Source organism: Musca domestica, unplaced genomic scaffold (assembly GCF_030504385.1).
Source record: "Musca domestica strain aabys unplaced genomic scaffold, Musca_domestica.polishedcontigs.V.1.1 78, whole genome shotgun sequence".
In the NCBI taxonomy this organism is placed as follows: Eukaryota; Metazoa; Arthropoda; class Insecta; order Diptera; family Muscidae; genus Musca; species Musca domestica.
Genome location: NW_026712403.1, coordinates 1,628,543 through 1,647,613, shown reverse-complemented (window position 1 = coordinate 1,647,613; position 19,071 = coordinate 1,628,543). Strand labels below are relative to the sequence as shown.

The 19,071-nt window shown below is 36.3% G+C and overlaps 1 protein-coding gene across 1 annotated transcript; it reads left to right on the top strand.

Moving 5' to 3' along the window:
- Window positions 1-337: 337 nt before the first annotated feature.
- LOC131806502 (uncharacterized) lies at window positions 338-18,142 on the top strand. Its single transcript, XM_059130640.1, has 4 exons — window positions 338-3,368; window positions 4,516-4,834; window positions 4,892-5,103; window positions 18,012-18,142. Exons 1-4 carry the CDS (start codon window positions 338-340, stop codon window positions 18,140-18,142), a joined length of 3,693 nt encoding a protein of 1,230 aa, XP_058986623.1.
- Window positions 18,143-19,071: the final 929 nt, after the last annotated feature.

Here is a 19,071-nt window from a genome sequence, read left to right as displayed (position 1 = left end):
ACAGATGCACTTTAAAGTGGAAGGAGACTTATAATAACAAGGTGAGTCGTCCTTCACATTACTTTTGTTAGTGACAGATGCACTTTAAAGTGGAAGGAGACTTATAATAACAAGGTGAGTCGGCCTTCACTTACCAATAAGATTTTTGGTTACAGAATAATTTATTTTTTTGTTCTAATTTCGGGTTTTAACCATATTAAGTGCTTATTTAAAAATCGTTACGGATAGTAATTACACTTCTTCGGAAATTTAGTGAAAACTGGAGTGATTTATATATTATTTTTTCCCAAGATTTCGTTGATTTATATTGGAATTTGTTGATTACTTAAATCAAAAAATGTCAGAATCGAAAGTTTTGCTTAAATTTAAAGCACTTGCTGCCTTGTTACTGGAGTTTGAGGCTGATTTTGACGCCATGAACAAAGACTCGGTAACTATGTTCGCTGTTGAGCCTCGTAAGGTTGAATTGAAAAGATTATGGGCCAGAATAAATTCTACTTATGAACATGTTTGTATTGAAAGTAGTGAATTCAAAGACGAAGCAGCTAATCTTTATAGGCAGTGTAGGGAAGCGTACATGTGTTGCTCCGCGCAAATGGGTGAATTGTCCCAGTCCTTTGGGGACAACTCTACATTATCATCGACAATGGTTAGTCCTAGTCAGCGAACAAGACGTTTGGAAAATAACGTTTCTGACCATCGCTTGCGCTTGCCTCCTTGTACGACGGAGATTTTTCATGGTGATTATTTGTCGTGGCCGTCTTTTAGAGACATGTTCACTGCGGTATACATTGATTGTAAATCGATCACGCCGGTGGATAGATTGTTTTATTTACGCCAAAGTACTCAAGGTGAAGCTTTAGAAATCGTTAAAAAATCACCTTTGACTAACGATGGGTTTGCAAATGCATGGTCAAATCTAAAGGACAGATATGAGAATAAGCGCATTTTAGTGAACAGTCAATTGAAGGTTCTTTTTAATCTGGTTTCAGTCAAGAATGAGTCAGCTGGAGAGATTAAACGCCTCCAAAGGGACGTTAACAATTGTATTACGGCCCTAAAGTTACACGAAATCAACATTGATAGCTGGGATCCGATTTTTGTGTTTCTATGCTCCACTAAATTGCCCACAAATACATTATCGCTTTGGGAGCAGACCGTTAGTAAAAAGACAGAAGTTTCCAAGTGGTCGGATCTAGATGAATTTTTGACAGCCAGATTTCAGTCGTTAGAGACCGTATACGACTTAACACATTCAAAGGAAGTTAAGTCTCCTGAAGTTAAACCACCGATTGAACATTCTCGTTCGAGCAGGAGGGTAAAGTCTTATCAGGCTAACATAAATAAAAAATCGTGCTTTATATGTTGGCAGGATCATTGGTTGAAATCTTGTCCGAAGTTTCTGAAGATGAATCATGAACAAAGATTTGTGGCGACAAAAAGAAATAACCTTTGCCTGAACTGTTTCAGTAACAATCATAAACTCTCTCAATGTACAAAGAATACAAGTTGTTCAAAATGTAATTTAAAGCATCATACTCTTTTGCATAGAGAGTCTAAACAGGCGGGTTCCGGATCGATGGCTAATTCGGATGCCCAACCTAGTACTAGCCGGCAGGCAGCGCAAACTAATATTGAGTCTAGAGTGCAGAATTGTTTTGTAGTTACTCGAAAACAGGTTCTACTGGGAACGGCGATTGTTCAAATTGACGTGAATGGTGTAATTTTTGTTGCTAGAGCTTTAATTGATTCGGGATCTCAGGCAACATTCATTTCTGAAAAATTGCAGCGACGTCTTAATCTGCCCATTAAAAAAGTAAACGCTAGGATTTCCGGTCTGAATGATGTTTTAGCTGGGTCTGCTGAGAAACAGTGTACATTTTTGTTAAAATCGCCTCATAATGACAGTTTTGGAGTCCAAGTTTCTAGTTTGGTTTTGCCAAAATTGACAGTAAAACTGCCTAGCTATACTTTGGATGTTCCAGATATCTACTCGCTCGGTATTGTACCTTTGGCTGATCCTAAATTTGCAATGAGTGATCAGGTTGATATTTTGCTTGGTGGTGACGTTTATCCTCAGATTGTGTTGGATGGAGTGCATCGAAACGTCTTAGGGTCGTTGTTGGCACAAGAAACTATTTTCGGTTGGGTTCTCACAGGCCCGATTGCTAATCCAAGCCCTGTATCATTTACAACGTGTGTTTCCTTTTGTACGGCTGTCGAGATGGACAAACTTTTAGAAAAGTTTTGGGAGTTAGAAGAACCACCGAAAGTGACAGTATACAGTCCAGAAGAAGAATATTGTGAGGAAGTTTATCAAAAGACCACCAAAAGGTTGCCCGATGGTCGATATATGGTTTCGTTGCCTTTTAAACCTCAGTTTGAGGGCGGAACGGTTCTTGGTATATCCAGAACAAAAGCTTGTAGACAATTTTTGCGAAACGAGGCGTCTTTGTGTAAGAAACCGGAATTTAAGTCCATATATGATAGTGTGTTGGAAGAGTACGAGTCTTTGGGTCATATGGCAGAAGTTACGCAAGATGAAGAAGAATCAAGGTCTTTCTATCTGCCTCATCATGCTGTCATTAAACCTGAAAGTTCATCTACAAAAGTTAGAGTCGTTTTTAATGCTTCTAGCAAGTCCTCTTCAGGGTTGAGTTTAAATGATACTTTATACCCAGGCCCAATTCTTCAGAATGACTTGATGTTATTGATAATTCGTTGGCGATTTTATCGGTATGTCTTCAATGGCGATATTGAAAAGATGTATCGTCAGATTTGGTTAAATGGGGATCATACCAGGTTTCAGAGATTGGTTTTTCGTAAGGATCCTAAAGCTGAATTGAAAAACTTTGAATTGAAAACTGTGACGTTTGGTGTCAATTGTGCACCTTTTTTGGCCATTAGAACTTTGCTCCGGTTAGCATCAGATGTTGAAGAGGAATTACCTTTAGCGGCCAAAATTCTGCGCCGTATGATGTACGTAGATGACGCCCTAGCAGGTGCTCATGAATTGGAACTGGCAATTGAAGCTAGAGATCAGTTGGTTTGCGCTCTATCCTCGGCCGGGTTTTCCATGAGAAAATGGACTTCGAACAATGAGAAAATATTGCAAGGGTTACCTCCAGATCATCTTCTTACCGAAAATTTTTTGGAGATTGAGGACGAAAGTAATACGAAAACTTTAGGCATAAGATGGAATGCAAAGAGTGACTTTTTCTATTTTTCGGTGAAACCCATTGAAATGAAGCTGGAGTTCACTAAAAGGGAGGTTTTATCCATAATTGCCAGCTTGTTTGATCCCGCAGGTTGGCTTGGACCCGATATTATAGTTGCAAAAATGTTAATGCAGGAGATTTGGAGCGAAGGTATTGGTTGGGATGAGGAACTGCCTGAGAGAATTTGCCATAAGTGGAAGCAATTCGTTGTTGATTATCTTTCGTTGAATGGTATTAAAATTCCAAGATGGGTTGGTTTTCAGCCAAGTGGCCAAGTGGAAATTCATGGGTTTTCGGATGCTTCTGAGAAAGCCTATGGAGCTTGTGTTTATGTTCGCGTAGTATCTGAAGAGGGTTCGGTACAAACGCATTTATTGTTGGCGAAATCAAGAGTTGCTCCTCTAAAAATTGTTTCATTGCCTCGATTAGAGCTGTGTGCTGCGCTTTTGTTGTCAGATTTGATGGGGTCTGTACGGACCGATTTGTGTCTTGATGAGAAGAAAACTAAATTTTATTGTTGGTCTGACTCCATGATCGTCCTTGCTTGGCTACAAAAGCCACCGAACTCGTGGAACACTTTTGTTGCTAATAGGGTTTCAAAAATAGTTGATACGGTTGGAAAAAGCAACTGGAGACATGTTAGATCAGAATTTAATCCTGCGGACCTGATCAGCCGAGGTATTCGACCACAACATCTTAAAGATGAAGCGCTCTGGTGGTATGGACCATCTTGGCTTCAAGCTTCTTGTAGCCAATGGGAAACGGACATCGTAGATTTTGATACTCAGGAAGAGGGAAAAAAGGTGAAAATATTTCATGCATACATAAAAAAGTATGATGATGTCCTGGATCACTTTTCTTCTTATTCAAAGGCGTTACGCATCATGACATATGTTTTTCGTTTCATTGCCCGTCTGAAAGGGCAAAACTCTTTCTCCCAGACAATGGTAAGTTCCAAAGAATTTCAAATTAATTGTTGGGGCATCCAAGACAATAAGGACTGAATTTCGCAACTTTATTCAAACGGTTGGCCCTGAATTTATTAAGATATATTCGGCAAGAGGTGTGAATTGGGTTTTTAATCCAGCAGGAGCACCACATATGGGTGGTTTATGGGAAGCTGGTGTGAAATCGTTTAAACACCACTTCAGAAGAATAGCAGCAAATTTAAAATATACTTTTGAAGAATTTTCTACGCTGTTAGCTCGTGTAGAGGCATGTTTAAATTCAAGACCACTTTGTCCTCTGTCTGATGATATAACTTCTCTTGATGTCTTGACTCCTGGGCACTTCTTAGTAGGTGGACCCATCTTGTCTCCACCCGAACCCGAAATAAGTGAAGCACCGGAATCGATAATAAACCGATGGCAAAGGGTTAAAGCTTTGAATCAACGTTTGTGTGTACGTTGGAAGAATGAATATTTGAAGGAGCTCACCAAACGGAACAAGTGGAAAAATCCCGATGAAAATGTTAAAGTCAATGATATGGTTGTTATCAAAGAAGATAATATTCCGCCTAATGAATGGAGATTAGGTCGCATAACTAAAGTGTTACCAGGCGTCGATCAGTTAGTGCGGGTTGCAGAGATCAAGACTGAAAGGGGTTTGATAATTAGGCCAGTAGTTAAACTGGTCGTCTTACCCTCTAACTAGAGTTATTTCGTTCATTATAGAATCATGGTTAAAGCTAAGAAATACAATGCCGAAAATCGTGTGAACAAGAGACGTATTGTTTGCCGAGTGTGTCTAAAGGATCATCCACTTCGGTTTTGTCGCAAGTTCCTGGATATGGATTACGTCGAAAGAATGAAGATAATCTCCATTTATAAGCATTGTGCTGGTTGTCTGGCACACGATCACACGTGGCGCACGTGTGAGAGCACCGGTAAGTGTAAGAAGTGTGGAGATATGCACCATACCTTACTTCACAAACCTGGACCTCGTCCGTCTGGGGATTTGGTGAAGAAGAGTTTTCCTGGGGACGGACCTAGTTCGTCCAAGTCCCGACCGAAGAAAGGGCCCCGCTCGTCTAACTCTTTTAAGGAACCAGAGCATACCCAGAATGGACCTAGTTCGTCCAAAACTGCGTCGCATAACGGACCTCGTTCGTCCAACCATGGATTTAAAAAGGGACCTAGTTCGTCCTCGAAGAAATCTTCTAGTGAAGTAGTGCCGTACGGTAGGCGACAGAATAGTAGGAGGGAGACGTCGTATGAAGTGATTCCTACATATAGCTTACGAGAGACTATCTTGTTGAGAGCGACAGCAATGGTTAAAGTTATTTGCGGAGATCGTTATTTGCATGAAAGGGCCTTAATTGACCCCAGTAGCGAGAGCTCTATAATAGCTGATTCTTTGATGAAGAAGATGGGTCAAAAAGTTCTTCGAGTTGGAAATAAAACCCGATGCCTGCTCCAGCTTAGAGGCAATCACGGGATGTCGTCGACGGTGGAAACGTATGCGGAAGTTCGTCGCAATTACGCCGTGGTTACTCCGAAGAAGTCAGTGGATGTTCGTCTTGTAGAGGAGTTCCCGGGGTTGCAGTTAGCTGACGAGCATTTCCACACATCGGGACCGGTTTATCTGACGTTGGGTGGAGATTTGTATTCCAAAATCATTCGGAACGGGGTCAGCGGAGGTGCGCTTGGAAAACCGCTTGCGCAGTTTACTATTTTTGGATACGTTATATCCGGAACTTATGCCTCATAAATTGCTGTAAGGCATGATGTATATTTGTTTTAACCATGACACAACATAATGTGGATATCTAATTACAGCTCTGATCTCATTGGATTTTCTTTTTTTCTGTTAAAATGAATATGAATTTTTTATTGGATTTTACTTACAATATTTTCGATGAATAAGTTATTTGTTTGTTGAATTTTTTATAACTTAAAGCTGAATTGAGATTAACAACAATGTGCAGAATTTGCACTGTTCTCAACAACCGACTAATTCTTTTTATTTCTTTTATTTTCTTATCGTTTCATGGTTTTCGAGCTATTTTCAGAGCTTTCTAGTTCCGAAAGACTGAAAGGTGGCCGGGATGTTCACGTTCGTGTCGTGCCCAAATTTGGAAATCCCAGGATCCTACAGTCAAGCTATAACATCTCTCGTTGATCTGGCTACCCTAGACGAAGCTTGGGATATTTTTTCTTTGGTTGCTGAGATGGCGCACTCGCTGAGATAGATTTAGCGATTATTATGTTTTTAGTTATAAGATTTATCCTTCTTGTTGTTTAACTCGTTGAACGGAATAGACGTCCGCGTTTTTTAGACCGATCGATTCTGCCAATAAGAAATCAATTTGTGTAAAATCTTTAAGTTTTTCCCTCTTTTTAATAAAAACAAGAATTGTTTTCTTTCCGTGGCCGAAAATAAGTGATTTTTTATTCAAACATAAAATTGCCTGGTGTCGCTGTGGTTGGTTCCAGTTGTTCTTTACCGGTGTCTGACATTTTTTTTTTTTTTTTTGATTTGTTGTTGGGATTTGCCCAAGTTTTGTATCGGAACAAAACACTATGTATGGTGGGGGTATAATAAAAATATTGTGATGTGTGTAATTTGAAGACAACCGGAGCAATAGATATATTGCAACCGAGTTTCAAAAATTGGGAGCATTCGATTGAATGTATAAAAATCCAACTAATTTTAGCTGATTTTACATATTTGGTGCACAATACACGTGAAATCGTATGAAACATATACATGGGTGCTATAGCCATATACTAACCGATTTCACGAAATGTGCTTGCTATAGATTAAATTCAGTCGTACATGCCAAAATCCATTCCATTTGGCCTGTTATTAACTATTTGGTGCACAATAAAACTGAAATCGTATAAACATATGTATGGGAGCTCTACCCAAATCTGATCCAATCTTGATAAATATTGGGTGAAGTATTTCTACTCTGTATCTAATATCTGGTATCATATGTCATTGCTGTGGAGTTCATATTACGAATGTGTGGACTTAAACAGCAAATCGGATGAAACATATGTATGGGAGCTTTATCCATATCTCAACCGACTTTTACCAAATCTGAAGTACATGCACCTAGGCTGAAGTCGGTGGAAGGTGCTGAAACTCATCAATAAAATTGAATTCGGACGAAGATATATGTGGGACCTATATCTAGATTTGGACCGATTCTCATCAATTTCTGTGGGGCCACACAAATGATTTGTGGAAAATTTCACCTCAAACGGAAAATAAATGCGACCTGTACTTTGTTTTCAAAAATATGGACGAACATTGTTTAATCCACACAAATATTTTTATATGAAGATCATCAAAAGGAACTATGGCTATATTTCGTTTTCTTCAGCATGTTAGAAACAAAAATACAAAGACACAATACCCTGTGCCACAGTAGGTCGTAGGTTATAAACGCATAATTACGTTCATGTTTGAAGATTAGTTCATGCAAACGTTAGCATCGACTGCGGCTCAAATGGTCCAAGGTAATTTTCTAATACTCTTTCCAACATTTCGGCTGATGTCTCACGAATAAATGCTTCAATGTTGTCATCCAATTCGTCAATTGATGCTTGCTCATCTGTATGGACATGAGCTTTAACATAGACCCACAAAAAATTTAAATCAGGTGTTAAATCGCACAATTGACTGGTTCCGAACGTGAAGTAAATTGTTCACCTAACTAAAATTATCCAATAAATAAGTCCATTGTTACGAGCGCTGTGAGATATGTCGCACCGCTTCGTTGAAACCACACAATTTCAAGTTCAAGTTAAGTCTTTGCATTTTGAGCAAATTTGAAGAAGTACGGTACAATGATGCCACCAGCCACCAGAATGCATTGGTAGCTTTTGCAATGCTTTTGGGTAACCTTCTTTTCAAAAGTACAATTCTGCTTATTTACATTCCCATTAAGACAAAAATGAACTTCGTCGCAAAATGAAAGAAGCTATGCACATTCTTGACAGAGCAGCCATTGTGACAATATTCGGTAATTTGTAAGAGGGGTTCTTTTAAATAAACTGAAGATGCTTGACAATAAAAACAAACACGAAACCTGTATGACCTGTTTAATCCAGTATTGCATAAAATATAATAGCTAGAAAATCTCCCTTTGGTATTATTCTCAATTTAAATTTGGTCTAGAATATTTCTTTGGTACTTTCCCCAGGAAGTGGAGTATTAATTTGGATTCTTACTTAGATTGGGAACGTGTTAAATTAGCGGTAATAACCGTAAACACATAGTATGTCAAGCAATTGTATAATATTTTAGGGGTTAAAACTGTCGACCAAAATAACCTCTGTATTGCTGTTAGTAATAGTGCCGAAGATACTTTTAATTTTTCTCAAGTAGTGTGATCACTCTTCAAAAATTTCGAAACTTTCCCTGTTCTCTTCAAAGTTTGCACCTTCCAATATTGGTGCTAACATTAGATTCAGTGAAAAGTTTGAATTTGTAGATCCAATGTGTTGAAAGCGTTGCAAAACCTCTTAAGAGCTGGCAGTATTGCTATGTATTTTCTATACGAAAAATTTGATGGAAATGGGAACTTATTTAAAAACATGGACCTTTATCAATAACTAATTGTCATGAAATAAATATTGGAATAGAAAATTTTGTAAAAGCCTCTGTACTGTTAAATTATAAATTTGCAGATAATAAATATAGTAAAAGAATAAGACTAATATAAAGTACATACTGCAAATGTCTCGCTGTCAAGGTTTTGTTTGCTATGAGAAATAACAGAGTGGTCATGGTTGCTTAAACTAGTATATAGATTGTCACTTTGAAATACAAATACAATATGTGGAAAGACATATCCCACTGAGAGTTGTGATGTAGAAATTCTGGTCCTGTAATAAATTTCTCCACTTTGGACAGACTATAGACTACAATAAATTTATGTAAATTGTCGCCAGTCATATTTATTTTAATTTTCATTAAAACTTAATACAAATCAGAAGTTGAAATACTTATTTCAATTATTAACATAAATAAGTTATCTAAATTATTTGCAAACTTGCAACAAAATACAGGATGGTTATAGTCAGTATTCGCCTCATAAAGTTTTAATGTTAATGTTTAAAGCCAATGGCCTTAACAAACCATTTACACAACCACAATGAATAGCAGACATCCATCGTTGCGTATGAGTAACACTGATGTAATGCAAATATGCATACGCAGCCATGTACTCACATTTAGTTATGTCACTTGTGTTGGTACAAGCTGTAAATGTTACATTGACATAAGCTGCTTGCCAGTGGTTTTGAACTGTAGCGCCTATTTACATTGGTTATTTATACGGTTTCAGACATGTAATGGGTGTAATTTGTATTTAATCCAAACTCACGCACATCTGCTGTGATGAGGGCAACACCAACGAGACGATATGTCGTCTGAGCTGGCCAGAATAGTGTAGACGAGGGTTTGCCGACATGAGGACAGTGGTTGGAGTGGAGCATTTATTACAAAATTATATTCATATTCGAACTTGAAGGTAACAAAATATGAAAAATACAAGCAGTTTTTAAATCTAAAAAATTATTAATAATATAAATTCATGTTTGGTATATTTGGACAGGCTTTGTTGGTAATATGCTACCAACATATCCATCATTTTTGTAAATGTGTTAATTTTTTTCCACTAACAAATAAAAGTCGTTTTTTAGGAACAACAAAAATGGGATTATTCACATGTTCTGCGAACAGGTCACACATTAAGCTCGTTTGACTGTCAATTTTGCTGGCAAAATTTTATTCGACGCCAAAATCATTATTCAATGTGAAAAAATTAAATAATTGTATGATTTTTTTCCAGATTTAATTATTGGAAGAAAAAATTATTGGCAGTAAGACAAAGTATTTTATTCGCTCTACAGACAAATCGTTAAATCGATTTTGTTATTTAAAAATTTGAGTCTTAATTCCACTATAGTTGTTTTTACAAAAAAAAAAAAAAAAAAAAAAAATAGTAAAGAAAGTCCTAAAGTAGGGTGGAGCCGACTTTATGATACCCTAACCTACTTTTGGTAATTTAGTAGAGCTCTACATAACAATTACAAGATTTTATGGGAGAATTCAATCATACACGCTACGATTATAATTATAATTTAAAGTTCAAAAGACTAAATATGCCGAAGCATTTGTATCTTTTAAATTCGGACTTGTATTGCCCATTTGGTGCACAATTAATTTGAAATTGGATAAAGATATATATGGGAGCTATATTCAAATCTGAACCGATCTCGATAACATTTGGCAAAGATATTTCTGAGCTGTATTGGATATATTTCCCTGTATATCGTTGTTACGGAGTGCATATTACGGCTGTGGGGAAAAATATATATGGGAGCTATAGCTATATCTGAACCGATCTTCACCAAATTTGGTATACTAGCTTCTAGACTCAATTAGGTCGCCTGTGCCGAATTCCATCCTATTTGCGCAAATATTAGACGTTTGGGGCACAAAAAATAAATCGGACGAAATTATATATGGGAGCTATATCCTAATCTGAACCGACCTCGAAAAAATTTAGCAAAGGTATTTCTGAGTTGTATTTGATATATGTCCCCAAATATTGTTGTTACAGAGTGCAAAAATCGGATGAAAAATATATATGGGAGGTATAGCTATATCTGAACCGCTTTCAATCAAATTTGGCATATATATTTTCAGGCCTAATTTGGTTGTATGTGCAAAAGTCCATACTATTCGGGCTGATATTACACGTTTGTTGCACAATAAAAGGCAAATCGGACGAAGATAAATTTGGGAGCTATATCTAAATTCTGACAGAGTATCTCCAATTTCAATAGGGTTCGTCCTTGGGCCAAACAAATGATTTGTGCAAAATTTCAGCTCAATCGGATAATAAATGCGACCTGCATTTTGTTCACAAGAATACATGGACAGACGGACGGACGGACGGACGGACAGACGGACTGACATGCATAAATCAACTCAGAAAGTGATTCTATGGAGATCCTCAAAAGTAACTATAGGTCTATCTCACTTCCTTCTCCATGTTACAAACAAATGCAATGCGAAGCAACTCTTTAGCTCTTTTGAGTCTATTTTCTTTCCGTCCATGACTTTACCCCGAGCTCATTTTCCAATATTTGCCGAATGGAAAATTGCGATATGTTCATTTAATTTTTCGGCCACTGCGACACGGGTTTCGATCAAGTCGCTTCTTTACTTTTCGGAAGATTTCAGCTGATATTGCTGTTTTATTCCTTCCCTTTCTTGGCGCCGGACTATGCTACCAGTATCACGGTAACAAACGATGGTGTGAGACACAAAAGATTTATTCCCATTTAAATGCTGGAGTGCTCTAACGATAGCCACTTGTGGTTTTCCAGCCATATATAAAAAAATAACACCATCACGCTTGAATTCCATTACGAATAACTTTTTCAAGAAAATTCCCCCCAAAATGCTTTTGAATAATGAGCATTCACTGCAATAATTTGAACAGCTGTCGGACGAGTGGCTTAGAAATGACACCAGTCTGAAGTTGGTAGCAGTTTTTTTCATCTCACCCTGTATGTTCCATCTGATTTGGTGTTGAAGTCCCTCACTTGCGTAATATGCACTCCACAAAAATTATATTTGATGCCGTACATCGGATTCTCCTCGGAAATACCTTTTACAAATTGTATCGAGACCGGTTCCGATTTTTATATACCTTCGATATATCCGATTTTACGGTTATTGTCCACAATATATATGATATATCAGACCAGATTGGATAGATGTTTTCATATTTAACCGAATTTTTCCATTTATGACACTCGGTCCGGTATATTTATTGTTCCAATAAATATTTTTTAATATACTTGTTGTCGCAGTCATTTCATGCCCTATACGTCAATGTTGTTGTTTTGTTCATAGTTGGTATGATCTACTTCACATTAGTTCCCAATATAAATTGTATTGTATCGCATGGTCTACTAAATACGAATAGTTTTGTAGGGTATAATAAAGTCTCATATAAAGTGAAGGAACCTGACACGTCGCAATATTTATATCATATTTATTTAGGACCGATACAAAAGGGACAATATTGGTCCACTCCTTCGAAACCAAATCCATAGAGGGCCAACAATTTGAATAATCATAACAGAAGTCAAAATATACTTATTTAATCGAATATTGGCTGGGGGTATACATCTGTCGGAAAAACCGACTGATACTTTTTATCTTGTTAACTGTAATATTGGCAAAGACACTATGTACCAAAAAATGTATGAATTCCAAGGAATCTTAACCCGAGAATTTCAAAAAATGCGGACCTATCCCCTTCTATTTGGATTACTTTGCGATGTAAACTTTCAAATGCCTTAATTTTTTTAGATCTGCTTTCATTATTTGGGGTTTGCTAGTGATTATTTTTTGTATTGCATAGAATAATAATAAAAGTTCACAATTTGGGTGATTTAAAAAAAAAATCAATTTGCTCGCCAAATCGATAACATTTTTCCAAATGCGGATTAAAAGCTTTGAGTGAGAAAATGAAACTGCAAACACAAATCTCCAGAAATAAGCAAAACATTTTTTTATTTATTTCCAAATCAATATAAAATGCACATGTATTTTTCAATGATGCAACACATTTTAAGTGATACAAAGATATAAAACGATAGAAATATTTCAGTGGTTTTTCAATTTTATTTTCAATATTCACAATTTGATATATTAAATATTCAAAGCGAACCATTTTAAATGGTTTGGCAAAAATATTAACTGTATTGCAGGTAGATCTGCGCAGCCGACAGACACAAAGTTTCAAATTGTTAAATCAATTTTGATTTTTATAAATAAATTCTAGGTTTTTGCATCAAATTCTGAGTCTTCATAGTTCATTCATGACGTTATAGATGAGCAAGCATACATGCGATTGACTGCAATAACTGTGTTGCTCTTCCACTTCACTTCATCAATTTGGTACATTTTTGAATCATGTTTTGGATGAAAAATTTATTACTTGAATCGATAGTTGATTGAAATAGAGGGATTTTCTGGGAACGGAAAGCGAAACAAACTATTTTATGAATGCTCAATTATTAAACATTTTTAAAGCTTGTGGACAATTGGAAATTTAATGACTGTATTTATTAAAAACCAGTAAGGAAAAGTCAAAAGTCGGGCGGGGCCGATTATATGGTACCGTACACCACTATGTGTATTTAGTAGAGATCCCGCAGTAAAAGAATTTATTTGAAGAAGATCATACCACCTATCAACAATTGGCTTTAGAGCAGTTATGATGTGGCTTCAGAAGAAACTAATATATGGGAGGTACATCCAATTCAGAATCGATTTTCACTAAATTTGACGGCGGCATTTTAAGTTTTTATACCAAACATTGCTATAGAGTATATGGAATCACTTCGAGAAGGATTATATTAAAAAAAAATATGTGCCGCAGCCGAGTTGCACAAAATGGAAACGTACGTCTCAAAATTCACTCCATTTGGGCTTATATTAGCCATTATTTGCACAAAAAAACTGAAATCGGATAAAGGATATACAGAGTAAAATAAATAACTGCAACAAAGTCAAACGACATAATTTTTACATTTATTTAATTTTTTTGAGTGACAGCAAAAAATGTCGGAAATAGCATCAAATTTTAGAATAAGTTTAGATTTGTTTGAATTGGTCACCTTTGGCACGAATTATGGCCTTCAAACAGCCAATGAATCCTTCACACGCTGCTCGATTTTTTAGTGCCAAGGTTGGCAAAATACTCCAGACACAATAGTCCAACGGATGGAAATGAAGCGAGGAACCTCATTTTGTAACCATCCTTGCGTGGCACATCCTGTTGGAATGTCTAGGGTTTGCGGCCAAAATATTTATGTGCCCAAGGCTTTAATATTCCCTCAAGAATATTTTCGCGATAATATTCGGCATTTATACTGATGCCGATTAATACGAGCGGAGAGCGACCATCAGCTGTTATGGCGGCCCACACCATCACCATGGCCAGCGCTTGAGTTCTGGTGGCCAACCGAAGGTGCACATTTTCAGCTGACCTATTTGGCAAGTAATCACGATCATTTTGTTTGTTTACAAACTGTTGGGCAACGATTGTCGGAGAAAACTAAATTCGGCAGTTCACCACTTTCGGCCAAGCGAAGCAACTCTTTAGCTCTTTTGAGTCTATTTTCTTTCTGTTGCGGTGTATGTTCTTGCACTTTTTGGAATTTCAATGGCTTTACCCCGAGTTCAGTTTTCAATATTTCCCGAATGAAATCTTGCGATATGCTCAGCTCACGAGCCATTTTTCGGCCTCTGCGACGCAGGTTTCGATCAAGTCGCTTCTTTACTTTTCGAACCATTTCTGCTGATGTTGTTGTTTTCTTCCGTCCACTTCCCTGACGTCGGGCTACGCTACCAGTATCACGGTAACGAGCGATGGTACGAGACACAAAAGATTTATTAGCATTTAAATGCTGGAGTGCTCTAACGATAGCCACTTGTGGTTTTCTAGCTAAATATAAAGAAATCACACTATCACGCTTGAATTCCATCACGAATAACTTTTTTTCTGGAAAGCTTTCACCAAAATGCTTTTGTACGCTTGTAAACAATATAATGAGCTATCACTGGAATAATTTTAACAGCTGTCGGACGAGTGGATTAGAAATGACAGCAGTCTGAAGTTGGTGGCAGTTTTTTCATCTCACCCTGTATATGGGGGCAATAAACGTCAAATCGAATGAAGATGTATATCGAAGCTCAATAAAATCTGAATCGATCTCGATAAAATTTGGCAGAAGTATTTTCGAGTAGTATATGATTCCCGGTATCAAATATCATTGTTGTGGAATGCATATACACATGTGAGGGACATTAATACCAAATCTGATGAAACATATACATATAAGTTACAGCTATAAACGAACAAATTTTTAGTACTTGTTTCCGTCCGTAGTGCCACAATTTACCGCATTTGCACTGCTTGTGGCCATTTTGTTTACAATTAACCCGAAATCGGTGGAAGATAGATACGGGAGGTGTATCTAAATTTGAACCGATTCTCACCAATTTCAATAGGGTTCGTCCTTAGGCCAAACAAATATTGTATAAAATAAATGCGACCTCAATTTTGTTCTGAAAAGTACACGGACGGTCGGACAGACGGACTGACATGCATAAAGTGATTCTATGAAGATCCTCAAAAGTAGCTATGGTTCTATCTCGCTACCTTCTCCATGTTATAAACAAATGCACAAAGATATAATACCATTACTAGTATGTCGTGTAGGGTATAAAAATAGTAATATGATTGACTGAATTACTAACTGATGAACGGCCATTCGAAACGACTGAATCTCCGAATACCCCAAAACGAATTTCATTCAAAGAGACATTGAATGAAAACCCGTTATTTGAATGAGATACTTTTTGACCATATTAAATTCTCTGTAGCTATAAGGCAACGGGTATTATACCTAATTGTTTTAAGTGTTCCAAAATTTTTATTGTTTGAAAATTTTAAATTTTTTCAAATGCTCAGCATTTTCTTTCAAATAGAATTCCCTTATATATTTGCCAACATAAATTCCCTCTACACTATGCAAATTAATTTCCCATTCATAGTCCTGAAGCCAAGCACAATTTGAAAACAATAGGGAACTTTATTGTGTCATTTTCCCCAGTTTCTTGTGAGGAAAATAACAACACCAACAATGCCACATACATACATGCATACACACACATTTTGAATTACATTACTGTCAAATGCAAAACAAAAGGCGGGAAATGCTGTGTAAATGAAGTATTTTGGGATGTTCACGAACTATTGTTTTCTTAATGGAAAGGTGCGGTTACTCCGCATTACAACGAGATTTTAGTGTCACATCGTTAGGTTGTTAGTAAAATTTCAAAATTTAGCAGATAATTTTACAAGCAGAAATTATTTGATGGAAAAAATTATATTAAATCGGTTTTAAAAGTTTTGAGTTTATTTAAAGATTTTATAGCTTTACCAAATAATCTTTAAAATATTATTTACGATGTATACCTGCATGTATACCTCCAAATACGTACGATATTGAAGGTATGCGTATACCTAGAACAGAAAGGATTATGGCATTTTTATATTGCTAATATATTTAGTATTATTTAATTATTTTCAAAGAACATTTTATATGCATATACATTTATGTGAACTATATTGAAATGTTAATAATATTGAAATATTACTCAGTTTTATTATTCTTGGAAATTCTTAGGTGGCTGTTAATTAAATATTATATTAATTTTGTATTAACATATACTTGAATATTCCAGGCTGGATAATAATATGAAGTTATTTGTTTAAATCCAATCAATGCTAAAATAAATCAATATTAAATATTAATATTATTATTTAATATTAAAATCGAAGAACACAATTAATTATACTACTAAAAACAGCATTAAGAAGAATGCGAATGTCACCAGAAGTTGTCTTTTTAATGTGACTCATCAAAATAACTGTAGTGTAGTGATCTTTGGACCAAATTCGAGAATGCTCTAAAAATCTTCAAAAAGTAGGTGGTGCTGTTATATGGGTATATTGTAAACACTGGTTTAAACAGCCCACGCACGTTTTTATACCCTACACCACAAGGTGGTCAGGATATTATGTCTTTGTGCATTTGTTTGTAACAGGCAAAAGGAAACGAGATAGACACATAGTTCCTTTTTATGATCTGCATAGAATCACATTCTGAGTTGATTCATACATGTCCGTCCGTCCGTCCGTCCGCTGACATTTTGCACAAATCATTTGTTTGGCCCAAGGACTAACCCTATTGAAATTGGATAATCGGTAAAAATTTAGATATAGCTCCCAAACGTGTAATATCAGCCCGAATAGTATGGAATTTTGCACACACAGCCAAATTAGACCAGAAATAAAGAATGCCAAATTCGATCGAAATCGGTTCAGATATAGCTATAGCTCCAATATATATTGTTCATCCGATTTGTTATTTTATTCCTCCGCAGCCGTAATATGCACTCTGTAACAACAATATTTGCGGAAATATATCAAAAGCAGTTCAGTTTTGATTCAGATTTGAATATAGCTTCGTCCGATTTACTTTCATTGTGCACCAAACTTCTAATATATGCCAAAATAAGATGGAATTTACGACCGAATTGAGGTTTAGAAATAGCTATAGCTCCCTATAGCTATACAGCTCAGAAATATCTTTGCCAAATTTTATTGGGATCGGTTGAGATTTGAATATAGCTCCCATATTTATCAAATGGGCAATACAAGTCCGAATTTAAAAGATACAAATGCTTCGGCATACTTAGTCTTTTGAACTTTAAATTATAATTATAATCATGGCGTGTATGATTGAATTCTCCAATAAAAACGTTTAATTGTTAAGTGGAGCTCTACTAAATTCGCAAAGTGGTGTAGAGTATAATAAAATCGGCCTTAGGACTTTCTTTTCTGGTTTTTTAAAGTATTTTCTTTTAGGAGTACGCGCCGTTCTTTACGAATATTATTCCTCTTCTCATGCCTAGGACATATCATTTCCACTTAAAACTTCTTTAACATATTTAACAAAATCAATTTATGTTATCAAACGTCGGCGGAGTTGCATTTTAAATCTCAAAGGTTTGATTAAATTGAATGCTCAAGACTCTTGTTAATTACACTATTAACGAAAGGAGCCTACAATGCATAACGTAGTCTTTTGTTAACAACTTTTTCCACGAAACCAATTCCTTTAAGATATGCGCTGAAAATACACAGGAATGCACTGAATCTCTCTCCCTCTTTTCCCACAGCCCACTTTCCGCGAACACAAATACGCACTACTTGCATTTTCGAATTCCGCCAAAATATCTTGCGAGATAACGTTGCGGAAACCTCATTGTCGTCACAAATTAAAGTTCAAGTGAAAATAATGAAACAATGACATTGTCGAAGAGAGTAAATACGTATTCTTGTGGGTGTGCAAGTTGGTGTAAAAGTGTGGTCATTTCAGATTTTTAATCTACAAAATGCAAATGTGGTTGTAATTCTCTTAAGTAGTAGTGCATATGAGTCAAGTAAGTTAAGTGATTGGGAACATTTTGATGTCAATGCTGTTATTGAAACTAAAAAGTATCAAACACAAAGAGTTAAACACCGTTAAACAATAACACCGCAGCATACATTTTTATACCCTTCACCTTGGAAAGGAGGGTATATTAACTTTGTCATTCCGTTTGTACCATCCCTAAATATTCGTCGTAGACCCCATAATGTATATAAATTCATAATCAGCATAAAATTCTAGATCGATTTAACGATGTCCGTCTGTCTGTCTGTTGAAATCACGATTATTTGACAAAGACCGTCAAATTATAGCAGAATAATTTTTATTGTGTCTACGATGATTGGTATTGAAAATGAGATATATCGTTCCAAGTTTTGGTATAGTCCCCATATAACAGTACCTCCCGATATTCGGTATTTTGATGATTTTTACCACACTTTTTCACGGATTTATCTGAAAATTGGTAATAGTAGGTCATAAAGGGTCCTAGATTATGTGGTGAAACATTGTATGTATAGGTCCACGCTTTGGTATAGCCCCCAATATAACGGTACCTCCCGATATTCGGTATTTTGATGATTTTTGCCACATTTTTACATGGACTTGTCTAAAAAATTGGTATTTGTAGGTCATAATGGGTCCTAGTTCGTGTGGCGAAACATTGTATGTATAGGTCCACGCTTTGGTATAGCCCCCATATAACGGTACCTCCCGATATTCGGTATTTTGATGGTTATTGCCATATTTGTTCACTGATTTTTCTAAAAAATTGGTACTTGTAGGTCATAATAGGTCCTAGTTCGTGT